This window comes from Monodelphis domestica, chromosome 1, assembly GCF_027887165.1.
Source record: "Monodelphis domestica isolate mMonDom1 chromosome 1, mMonDom1.pri, whole genome shotgun sequence".
In the NCBI taxonomy this organism is placed as follows: domain Eukaryota; kingdom Metazoa; phylum Chordata; class Mammalia; order Didelphimorphia; family Didelphidae; genus Monodelphis; species Monodelphis domestica.
The window spans coordinates 742,061,271-742,073,725 of NC_077227.1; the positions used below are offsets into that span (position 1 = coordinate 742,061,271).

At 42.1% G+C, this 12,455-nt stretch overlaps 1 protein-coding gene across 2 annotated transcripts in view; it reads left to right on the plus strand.

The window, feature by feature from the left end:
• The window catches only part of DOCK5 (dedicator of cytokinesis 5), a 235,271-nt gene that overhangs the window by 120,355 nt on the left and 102,461 nt on the right, over positions 1–12,455 (plus strand). For both annotated transcript variants that reach the window (XM_007477822.3, XM_056814520.1), the window contains exons 11-13: positions 174–246; positions 6,062–6,204; positions 9,336–9,461. In XM_007477822.3, coding sequence (XP_007477884.2) covers positions 174–246; positions 6,062–6,204; positions 9,336–9,461 — 342 coding nt within the window. The remainder of the gene's footprint in view (positions 1–173; positions 247–6,061; positions 6,205–9,335; positions 9,462–12,455) is intronic.

The window sequence follows — 12,455 nt, forward strand, 5'->3', positions numbered from 1 at the left end:
ATGTCTGAGGATCCCATTATTGAGAAAACAAGGGGAAAAAGCTGTAATCCAAGGATCTTTCTTCTCCAGTATTTTGTGTTCTGGGTGGGGGAAAGGGATGAGATCATTTTCCACAGTAATTAATGGAGACATGAAGCAATTAGTCTTGTTAATTGCCCTTATCTCTTTTTTAGTGATGGATATTACCGATATCATACATGGGAAGGTTGACGATGAAGAAAAACAACATTTCATTCCCTTTCAGCAGTAAGTACCTTGGCATGGCTCCCAGTCAGCCTGGGCCCCATCTTAGCCAGTTAGTCATTGAGCCAACGCTGGCTCACACTCCCTCCATGAAGGTGGGCGGCCCTTCATCTGGCCAGGAAAGAGAGGAAACATCCTCCAGAGAAACAGAGTCTCAGGGTCGGAAAGGACATCAGGATTTGTCTGAAGATCTTCCAAAGCTTAAATCTCATGGCCATCCAGCCTCTGCTCAAAGTCTGCCAGTCAGTCAACAAGTATTTCATCTCATGTTCCCCAGAGGAGAAACAGGGAAAATGACTACCCTGCTTTATCTTTATTTTTTTATCCCTAAAACCCTTATTGTCTGTCTTAGAATCAATACTGAGGATTAGCTCCAAGGCAGAAGAGCTGTAAAGGCTAGGCAGAGGGAATTAAGTGACTTGCCCAAGGTCACATAGGGAGAAAGTTTCCACCTAATCTGCCTTGTTTGTTTTAATTTTTTTTATATTCCTCTTTTGTTTTTATGTCTTCCTCGGTATCCCTCCTCTTCCCTCTTCATAGAGAGATCTCCTATTTAAGAAGTCCATTGTTTATTTGTGTTTTTTTTTTTAAGGAAAATGAGGAATGAAGGGAAAAAATCAACAAAACACATTAGTATATTCCCCCAAATCCAAAAATTGTTACCACATTCCTCATTGATGTGCCTCTGCAAAGGAGTGGGGGTGCTGTCTTCTCTTATCTCATCTTCCACAAGCATTTCCTTTTGAGCAAAGAAAGGCTGAAAGGGTTCTGGAGATGGGGGATTCCGAATAACCCTGAGCAAAGCAAAGCACTCTGGGTGGTTCTTGGAATTCTACTGAGGAAACAGTGAAGGAGAAATGGGCCCTCACTCTTCAAGGAGATGAGAGCAATGAAGAGGGCTTTTCTGAGTAGACCGCCAGGATGACCCTGGAAAGATTTCAAAGAACCCGTGGGCTTAGGTGAGAGGGGTAGGGGGATGGAGGGAGGGAGGGAGAGAGACAGAGAGAAAGGGAGAGAGATAGCGAGACAGAGCGAGATAGAGAGAGAAAGGGAGAGAGGAGAGAGAGAGGGGAGAGGGAGATAGAGATAGAGAGAGGGGGCGAGACAGAGAGAGGAAGAGGGAGAGAGAAAAAGAGAGAGACAGACAGAGAGAGGGAAAGAGAGACAGAGAGGGAGAGGGAGAGAAAGAGGGAGAGAGACAGAAAGAAAAGGAGAGAGGTAGAGAGAGAGGGGGAGAGGGACAAAGGGAGAGGGGGAGAGAGATAGAGAGACAGAGAGAGATAGAGAGAGAAAGGGAGAGAGTAGAGAGAGAGGGGAGAGGGAGATAGAGATAGAGAGAGGGGGCGAGACAGAGAGAGGAAGAGGGAGAGAGAGACAGACAGAGAGAGGGAAAGAGAGACAGAGAGGAAGAGAAAGAGGGAGAGGGAGAGAGACAGAGAGAGAAAAGGAGAGAGGTAGAGAGAGAGGGGGAGAGGGAGAGAGATAGAGACAGAGAGAGGGAGAGAGAGAGAAAGGGAGAGAGTAGAGAGAGGGGAGAGACAGACAGAGGAAGAGGGAGAGAGAGAAAGAGAGACAGACAGAGAGAGGGAGAGGGAGAGAAAGAGGGAGAGAGAGACAGAGAGAGAAAAGGAGAGAGGTAGAGAGAGAGATAGAGAGACAGAGAGAGGGAGAAGGAGAGAGATAGAGAGGGGGAGAGACAGAGAGGTAGAGAGGGAGAGAGAAAGAGAGAAGGAGAGGGACAGAGAGAGGGAGAGGGAGAGAAAGAGGGAGAGAGAGAGAGAGAAAGGGAGAGAGGTAGAGAGAGAGAGGGAGAGAGGAAAAGAAAGATAGGGAGAGGGGGACAGAGAGAGAGAGGGGGGAGAGAGGAAAGGAGAGAGACAGAGAGAGGGAGAGGGAGGGGGGAGAGAGATCTATGTACATATAAAAAACATAAACACACATATATTTGAAAGATGGGGAGAGAGATCTATACACATAAAAACATAAGCACACACATATATGTATATTTGAGAGAGAAGGTTTGTTTTTTTTTAATTCACTAACCTCTAAAGAAATTTTGTATTTCCTTCCATTATGAATGTAGGCAATTATTATTTTGAGAATATGCATATAGGTTTCCCAAGGGTGCCAATGGTACCCATGGAAACTCCTCCCCCCCCAAAAAAATAAGTATCAAATTCCTGGATTAGAAAATGTAAAAAAATAACTTATTTTGTTTCCTCAGTTCCAATCCTCTGTGAGAAGGATGAGGTAATAGTCAGTCAATAAGCAGCTTTTACACTCCTGATGTGTACCAGACACTGTGCTGAGTGACTCTGGAGAAAGTCATTAACTTCTCTTAACTTCCCTCTCCTCTTTATAAAACAAGGAGAATGATTGTGCTCTAGTGGAAACAACTGGAGAAGAAGCCATGAATCCTTTCTTCAGTGCCTAGTAATGTACCTCAGTGGATGGAGCATGAAGCCTGGAGTCAGCAGGTCCTGGGTTCAAAGCTGGCCTCAGACACTTCCTAGTTGTGTGACCCTGGGCAAGTCACTTAACTCCGTTTGCCTAGCCCTCGAGCATCTCAATTAAACAGAAAGTAATGGTTTATTTAAAAGAATTCCCAATACCCTTCAGGCCCTGATCTAGGCACTAGGGATAGAAAGACAGAATGAAGCATTCTCTATCCTCAAGCCAACAAGCATCTTTAAATCACCTACTATGTGCCAGGCACTGTGGTAACTAAGAGGCCAAAGCATGGTTCCTGTCCTCCGGGAGCTCCCAGTCTAATGGGGGCGACAACGTGCTACAACTACAGCCAAATAAGATGGGGACAGCAGTAATTGTAGGCACGTACTGACTATTGAAGCACTTTTAGGGATGTAAAAGTTGTCAAGATTGGTTTTCAACGTCACTGCAATTAAATATTTTGTCCCAGTTAATTTTTATGGGGAAAAAATGGGACACAGAATGGATTTCAACATGGAAAGAAAATGTCTCCCATTGACCCGCTCTTTGCCAAGAGAAGAGCTCTCGTCGTTTGGTTGTTGCAGTCGTGTCTAACTTCCCGACTCCTGTGGGGTCTTCTTGTCAAAGACTCTGGAGTGGTTGCCGTTTCCTTCTCCAACTCATTTTACCGTTGAGAAAACTGAAGCCAACACAAGTAGCGTGACTTATCCAAGATCACACAGCTAGGAAGTGTCTGGAACTGGATTTGAACTCAAGGCTTCCCTTTACTTCAGATTTGTTTTGCTTTTCGTGGTTGAGGCAGTCTTGGACCCCATTCGCTTCTGGGCAGAGAAGACCTCGTTCTCCTTCCCAGGAGAATGGGAGCCCCTTGCATCGAGGAGGCCATCACCACTGTGTGTGGAGTCAAATGAAATTGGATCGTGGATTTGGATCCAGAATTCAGACGTGGTCTCTGTGTCTTCCTCCCTGGGTGACAGGGGATGGCCCAGGCTGGTTGTGAAGGCGTCTGCTTTGGGAGAATGCCAGGGCAGGGGCTCACCTCCTCCACGCTGCCCTCCGGGGTGGCTTTTCCCGCCCGCGTGGGATCGGAGCCAGCCCTTCTCCCGGGCGATGACTTTCTTCTCGGTGTCCTGGTCGAGGTTCTCAGCCCTAATTTGATTATTGCTTCGCCTGTTCCCACCGCAGACCGTTCAGCAGGCAGATTGCAGCCTCTGGCACGTAACCCGCTGACGTTTGGGGCAAACACGCCGCAGACGCCCTCCAGCGTGCTGGCCTGCAGGAAGGGGCTCTGGGGGTCTCCTGGCCGCCAGGAAAGGCCTCGTTCTGCGGGCAGAGGGGCGACGGCAGCACATTCCTGTGGGGAGCCGCTAGTTCATTTCTTGCCCTGCTAGAAGAGCTCCTCTTCGAGCCCTACAAAGAAAACTGGCACGGCTGGCGGGCACGAGAACAAAGGCTCGGAGAGGAAGCCAGAGGCTGTCAGAGCACATTCGGCGGATGGGCCGGGGAGCTCCCCGTCTCCGGAGGGCGTCCCCGAGTGCCCCGTTAGCTCTTCAGCCTGACGGGATAATTAAAGTGGAGCCTGTTGGCAGTCCTCAGTCCCAACTGCAGCAGCTGATGTAGGAGGGGGGAGGCTGGCACGGCAGGCACGAGGGAATCTGAGGACTTTGATTCTCAGCTCCAGAGAACTCTTGATCATCTGTTATTTCCTAACTGGCTGACCTCGGGCAAGTCCCTCGAAGGCTCCCAGACTCAGTTTCTTTATTTGAAAAATGATGGAAGCGCAATATCGATGGCCATCATAAGCCTTCTAGAGTCCAAGGCTCCCCAAAGCGCTGACATTCTATGTTCTTTGGCCCCCTTCCGTTCGCCTAATCTGTGTTCTAAGGTCTGTCCTCGCTCTGATCTGAAGGTTCCTCCAAAGGTAGCCTGTTGTACTTCCAGAATCTTCCCGGGGCTGGCAGTCTAGCTTCCTTGTTCATCTAAGGACTCCGGCAACTGCAGAGTGTCCCAAGGTGGCACAAGATCGGGGGTGTCATGGACGTCAAATGCAGCTGATTTGGGCTCCGGGCCACTTCCACACTCCAACTAGCTGAGCTGGACTGGTTTTCCCTTTCATCTTGTTCTCCATTGCTTAGCACAGTGCCTGGCATGCAATGAACACTGGATAAATGCTTGTTGACTTGACATGGGCAAATAAGTCCTGTGCCCCACTTCCCTAATCCATAAAATAGACCCAGTGACCTCCAAAGTTCCAATGAGCCTGCCTTCTCACCTCTGATACTCTATCTTGTAAAAATTAAAATTAATCTCAAATAATTTCAAATATTTTATTTTATAAGATTGATTAATAATCACTAGAAGTAACAAAATAAAACCACGTGCCCGTGACTAATCTACCTGTTCAAACAGCCTCTCCCCCAATGTCTCAACCCAGGAAGCAAAGAGAGGGAGACCAGGAACTCCACCAAATTTATCCCCTTGTCTATGTCAGCATGTCATGACAGGAAGTCAGTGGGCTCCTGGGAAATGTAGTTCAAAGGCACAAGATTTCCAATCACACAATTTCCTAAGGTCTCTTCTAAAATTGACATTCTAAATTGTAAAGTTCCTTCTAGTTTGGGTATTCTAGGTCATGTGGTCTCACTTTGTCAAGAGCTTTCAGTAACTGACATTCTATATTTTGATGTCCCTTCTCAGCCCCTCTTAATTCTAGTGACTTTCCTCTGATGATTATCTTCTGTTCATTCTGTTGATCGCTTGTCTTCCCAATGAGATTATGAGTTCCTTTAGGACAGAAAATCTTTGGTCATTTTGCACAGGACCTGGAAGATCACTGGAGTTTGTTAATAAACGCTTATTGACTGAATGACTGACTATCCACTCATATACATATATACATATATATATAACTTTTTTATTATATATACATTTATATAAGCATATATAAATACATATTTATATATATTCTTTTTTTGGTTGCTCCAATCGATGAGTTTCCATGCTCTAAGGTCCCTCCCAGCTCTGACATTCTATGCTCTATTTTCTACTCCTCTCCTGTTCTGCTCACTACCACAACCCAAGCTCTATGCATTAAAGTCCTTTCTATTACCAGAATTCTTTGCTTTTCCAAACTCATGCAAAAACTCCTACTTCTTATTGTAAGTAGTGTATTATTCTGAAGAACAGTCAGTTCCACAACATTGACACCCAGAGGAGTTGGGGGAACACAAGGATTAAAGATGACCATCCTTGGTGGGAGAGAGTAGGTGTGACCACATTTATGTTCCCAAGAGGACAGATCTAGGTCAGGTTGGACTCGAGTCATGCTTTCCTTACTCCTTCCTCTCCTTTTTGCTCTGTTTCTCAGGATTGCTATGGAAACTTACATCCGACAAAGGCAACTTATCATGTCACCCCTGATAACCTCCCATGTGATTGGGGAGAATGAGCCCCTCACGTCAGTCCTAAATAAAGTGATTGCGGCCAAGGAAGTGAATCATAAAGGACAAGGTATCCCTGTGAGGGAATCTGGGAAGCATTGGGTGGAGAGAGGATCTGGGGGAGGGAATGATGTTTTCAGAGCCTAGTCTTTGGACTCCTCCCTTTTCAACATATCAGCTTTTTTGTTTAACATATGCTACTGAGTGATGACTACTCATGTCTTGGCAACTACTCTGTGGGATATAAGAGTCCATTTATAGTTAAAAGATCCCTTACCCCCAAGGAACAAACTCAATACTTTCTGGTCTGTTTTACCTTTATAGTCTTAAAATTACTGAAGTCCCCAAATGACTTTTATTTATGCAAGTTATGACTACTGATATTTTGATTTTTAGTCATTTCAATTGTGACCAGTAACTCTTTGTGATGTGACCCCATTTAGGATTTTCTTGGCAAAAGTACTACAGTGTGCTTCTCAGCTGATTTAATGGATGAGAAAAGTGAGGTAAATAAGGTTAAGTGACTTGCTCAGGGTCACATAGCTACTAAGTGTCTGAGGCTAGATTGACACCTTAAAAATAAAAGGAATTGGCCAAATGGAAAAAGGGACAAAAATTCTGCAGTGAAAATAATTCCTTAAAAATTAGAATTGACCAAATTGACTACAAAAACTCACTGAAAACCGAGATTCCTTAACAAGTAGAATTGGGCAACTAGAGGCTTGACCAACCATGAGACATCAAGATACTATAAAATAAAGTTAAGAGAATTTTTAAAAATAGAAGGAAAATGTGAAATGTCTCAGTCAAAACAACTGACCTAGAATATAGATTGAGGAGAAATAATTTAGGAATTAAAGGCACTAGATGGATAGAGTGCCAAGTCTGGAGATAAGAAGATTTATTTTCCTGAGTTCAAACCTGGCTTCAGACAGTTATTAACTATGTGACCCTGGGCAAGTCACTTCACCCTGTTTACTTAAGTACCCCATCTGTAAAATGGCAAACTACTTTCATATATTTGCCAAGAAAACTCCAAAGACTTGGGCAAAACTGAAATAACTCGATGACAACAAAAAAAAATGAGCAATTATTGGATTACCTGAAAGCCATAATCAATGAAAGAGTCTAACCATTGTATTTCAAGAAATTATCAAGAAAAATAGTCCCCAAATCCTAGAATCAGTGGGTAAAATAGAAATTTTTAAAACCCACCAATCACCTCCTGTGAGAGATCGCAAAATAAAATTCCAAGTAATATTATACCCAAATTCCAGAGCTACCAGTTCCAAGAGAAAATAATTCAAGCAGCCAGAAAGAAACCATTGAAATATTGTGGAACCATAGTTAGTATCACACCAGATTTAGAAGCTACCACATTAAAGTACTGAAAGACTTGGAATATGATATTCAAGAAAACAAAAGAACTGGGATTACAACCAAGAATAACCCCATTAGAAAACTGAGTGTTAATCTTTCAATGAAAGTAAAAAGATATTTAATGGGACAGAGGACTTCCAAGTACTCTTGATGAACAGACCAGAGCTGAATAGAAAGTTTGGCTTTCAAATATAATACTCAAGAGAAGCATAAAAAGATAAACAAAAAAGAGAAAAAAAATAAAAGATTAAACTGTTTATCCTTCTATTTGGAAAGAGGTATATGTATTTCCCAAGATTTTATCATTATTAGAGAAGGGAATGAACTCACCCAAAAAATGGAAGCAGATAGCAGAATGGATTTGAAATCAGAATCCAGCAATGTGTTGTTTTCAGGAAAAACAGATGAAACAGAGAGATACACACAATTAAAGTAAAATGCTTGAGCAGGATATGCTTTGTTTCCACTGAATTAAAAAGGGAAGGGATAGCAATCATTATCTCATACAAAGGAAAAGGTGTGTGTGGGGGGGGACACCTAACTAACCCTAACCCATGTGAAAATTAGACAATGAAGTAATATCAATACTAAGCATGTATATCCAAAGGACCCATAATGAAAAATGCTCTCCACCTCCAGAGAGCCAACTGAATGCAGATTCAGGCAGCCTTTTTTTTTAAACTTTATTTTTATTGTTTTCTTTTGGTTTTGTTTTCATTTACAATATAGCTAATTTGGAAATGTATTTTGCATGACTTCATATGTATTTTAAAGTTTTTGCCTTCTCAATTAGGGGAGGGAACAAGGTGGAGAATTCAGAACTCAACATTTAAAAAAATTATTGTTAAAAAAACCTACAATTTTTTAAAAATAAGCCAGAAAAAAAAAGTTGATTTGAAAGAAACCTCTATGCTCATCCCAGGCACAAAGAATAACAATTATAATTCTGCCTAAAAGTATTAATATTTCAGGGCCAGCTTACTTTTTTTTAGCCAGTACCCTGGGCAAAAAAGGAAATATTGTGGCTTCAAATTTTAAGAACTCATATTATTAAAAAATCACAACATTAAAACTCATTCATATTGATTTGAAATTTTCAACAAATCATATACTTATCCAAAATGAAGAGTATTTTGTCTTTATCAGTTTCCTATTAACATATATTTTTAAACCCTTACCTTTCACCCTAGAATCAATCCTGTGTATTGGTTCCAAGGCAGAAGAGTGGTAAGGGCTAGGCAATGGGGGTCAAGTGACTTTCCCAAGTTCACACAGTTGGGAAGTGTCTGAATCCAGATTTGAACCCAGGACCTCCTGTCTTTAGGCCTGACTTACAACCCATTGAGCCACCCACTTTCCCCCTCCCATTAACATTTTGTTTGGGGGAAGTGGGGCAAAACTTGTTGAAAAAATAAAGTATTGGTGAGTGTTTTTAGTTTTTCCTAAAAACAATTTACTCATGTCATAAAATTATTTTGATGCCTGAAGGTTATTCATTTTTTCCTCCAGGAATGTAGAGGTCTGGTTGATTTCAACCATTTTATTCTCTTTAGACAGAGTGAATATAGAATTTCAATCTGGAAGGGACATCAGAGACTAGTCTAACTCCCTCATTTGACCTATTAGGAACTGAGGTCCATTGAGGTTCCATGACTTGTCCAAAGTCATACAGTTATTAAGCAGCAGAAGTAGAATTCACACACAGGTCCTGTAACTGCAATCCCAGTACTCTTCATATTGTCCCATTCTACCTTTCCAGACACCATTGTTTTCCATGTAACCCTTTTTGGTGCTTCCATCTATCTTCTCCTTTTTATCTAGGTCTTTGGGTTTCCCTGAAGCTGCTCCCTGGTGACCTCACACAAGTACAGAAAGATTTCTCACACTTGGTTGACAGGTCCACAGCAGTAGCCCGAAAAATGGGTTTCCCTGAAATCATCCTTCCAGGTAAGCGTAGGCTTGGCAATGATTCCATTCCCAGCAATGGTTGAATTAATTGGTGAAGTCATAGGAATGACAACTAGAAGAACTGAAACTCCCCAGCAGGACATTGGAAAACCTAAAATAATCCCCAAACATTCAAATTTCAAGCCTAATCCAGGATCCCAGGTGCTCTGAAAGTCCATTTTCCCATCTACCAATAACCAAAAAAGACTTTTGGTGATCTAAGTCCTAGCATTTCCCTCCCAATGACTTCTTTCGTGCCCTATGCTGAATGCGACCTCTTTCTGATCAAATGTATTCTCAGCTATCTAGAAGGAGGACTTGTGTTGCTTCATAATAAGGTCCCGAGGAGATTTAATGGATAACTCCAACCATTTGAAGGGCTTTCTGTAGCTCTAGACATGCTCCATTCTTGTTGTTGTTTAGTTATTTCAGTCGTGTCCAACTCTTTGTCACTTCATTTGGGGTTTTCTAGGCAGATACTGGAATGGTCTGCCATTTTTTCTTCTCCAGCTCATTTTACATGTGATGAAACTGAGGCAAATGGTATTAATTAGGCACCTCGTCCAGCGTCACACCACTAGTCAATGTCTGAGGCCAGATTCCTGAACTCAGGAAAATTAATCCTCCTGACGTCAGGCTCAGCATTCTTATCTACTATGTGACAAGGAAATCACTTTAAAAGACTGATATATATTAATTTAAGGTCGCCAAGGAATTCAGCTATGTAATTCCTAAATGAAAACTCAAGTCAGCAGTCAACCTTTTATGGAGTTTAATTATAAACAGGAGGAAGAAAGGTATTAGAGATAGAGAGAGAGGGGGAGAGAGAAAGGGGAGAGAAGGGAATAGGGCTTAAATACCCCCTCTGTTTAGGCTGGGCCAAAAGGCCCAAGCCCTTAGATAGCTGAGGCAAAGAAAAGAGATCAGTCCCTATCACTCACATGACCAAAATGGAGAAACAGTCTCAGGGCCTCCACCTCCAGCTTCCTTCAGAGCAAGCTTCTCAGAGCACAACCTCTCAGAGCAAAAACCTCTCCAACCAACCACCTAGTCCTCAGACCCTGCTATCTTTAAGGAAACCATCCAAGTTCCCTCCCCTCAGTTCTCACATCTACCAATCACTGTCCATGTCTTCCCTGTGCCAATGGTGGCTCCAGCTTAACCCAGGACCGCCCAGAGGTCTGTGGCTTTGCACATGTCTGTTGAAGGTCATATTCTCAAATAATTAAATCTTGATCCTTTGCTACAGCCCTTCCTAAATCCTGTTACCCTGAGTAGGGTGGAGATTGGAATAATTAAATTTTGATCTATGCTTCAGCCCTTTCCATTGTTCAGCAAAAGGTTTCTGTCCTAAAGTAATCTTAAGAAGGGAGGAGGAACCTCCCTTGCCAATGGGGTTCACATTCCAATGGTGAAATTTCCAACATTCACAAGTCTAAGAAATTTTAAGGTTTACAACTACGAGCCATAGCCAATGTGTTGATGACTTACCTAAAAATCCTAGGGAATCAGCAAAGAAAATAATTGAGTGAATAGCTTCACTAAAGATGCAGATCACAAAATAATACTACAAAATTTGCAGAGTAATAAAAACAGGAAGCAACAGCAGAAAGGGAAGTCTTATTCAAAATAACTAAAGTGCATAAAATACCCTTGATTCATTCTACCAAAGCATGCAAGATACCTGTATAAATATAATCACAAAATATTACTTAAAGAAACAAAACCACTTAAATAGCTGGCGAAATATGATAAATGTTCATGGCCGGGCCATACCAACATAACAATAGTACCAATATTATTTTATATATTTAGAATAATTCCAATCAAACAATCCCAATAAGAATTTAACAAACAATAGCACTCTATTGGGAGGAATAAAAACCTACAATTTCAAAGGAAACAACAACAAAAGGAGAAATGAAGGGGGGATGCCACTAACAAACCTGAAACTCTAATATAATGTTGTGATCATCTAGATTTTTTGGCATTGATTTTTAGAAAATAGAAAAGTAGATCAATAAGTTAGACTTAACATGAAAGAATTAAGAATCCATTATGCAATAAGCCTGCAGTCATCAATTGCCTAAAAAAGATGAATTGAACAGAGGCTAGTTTAGGATTAGTCTGCTTGATTCCAGAGGGCAAAGCTAGGAGGAATGGGAATTAGCTACAGAGACACGTGTAGGCTTGATGTTGGGAAGAAAGCTTTCTAAGAATTATAAATGTCCGAAAGTAAGATGGGATGCCGTAGGAGGGTTCCCCCTTGTTTGAGTTCTTGAAACCAAGGTTGGATAACTTCTCATCAAGCATGTGGCCAATGGGATTTATTTAATGGGTATGCATGGAACTATATCCCAGTTGAGATCCTTCCAGCTATTGTTCTGTGAATTGATTATTTTGATGATGGAAGGATAGTTCTTTTATCTCCTGGAAGAGAGAGAGAGATCTGATATGGGTCTGATTGAATTAGATAAGTTTATTATTTGGGGGCAGAGTGAATGTCTGAGGGAGGGGTTTAAGGAGTAGATTGTAAAATGTTTTCTGATTCCTCTTCCCGGCTCCAGACTGCAGCCCTTGACAGACTGGATGACTCCAAAAAGATACTTGCCCATTCATGTTAAAAATCTTTTCCTTAGACCACCACTTGGCATATACATGTAGCATTTTTCCAGAGCTGGGGTCATCAGCTATTTTTATTTAAATTCAAATCTCCCCATTCTCAACTGACTCCAGACTCCAGCATCTCTTCCCAGTCTGGGTGGTGGGGGAACATCAGCCTGCCAACCACAGAAGGAATCCTGCCTCCCAAAAACTTGGTCTGATTTCCAAAACACACACGAGAGAGTTCATCTGGAGATGACAGAAAATTGAATCAAGCTGCTCCAGCCTGAAATCAAATACTCTATGGGCTTTCAGCAGCAAGGCTTATTGGGGAGAATCAAGTAACTGTACCATCACGCAAAGATGAGATGCAACACCACCCATGGTTCA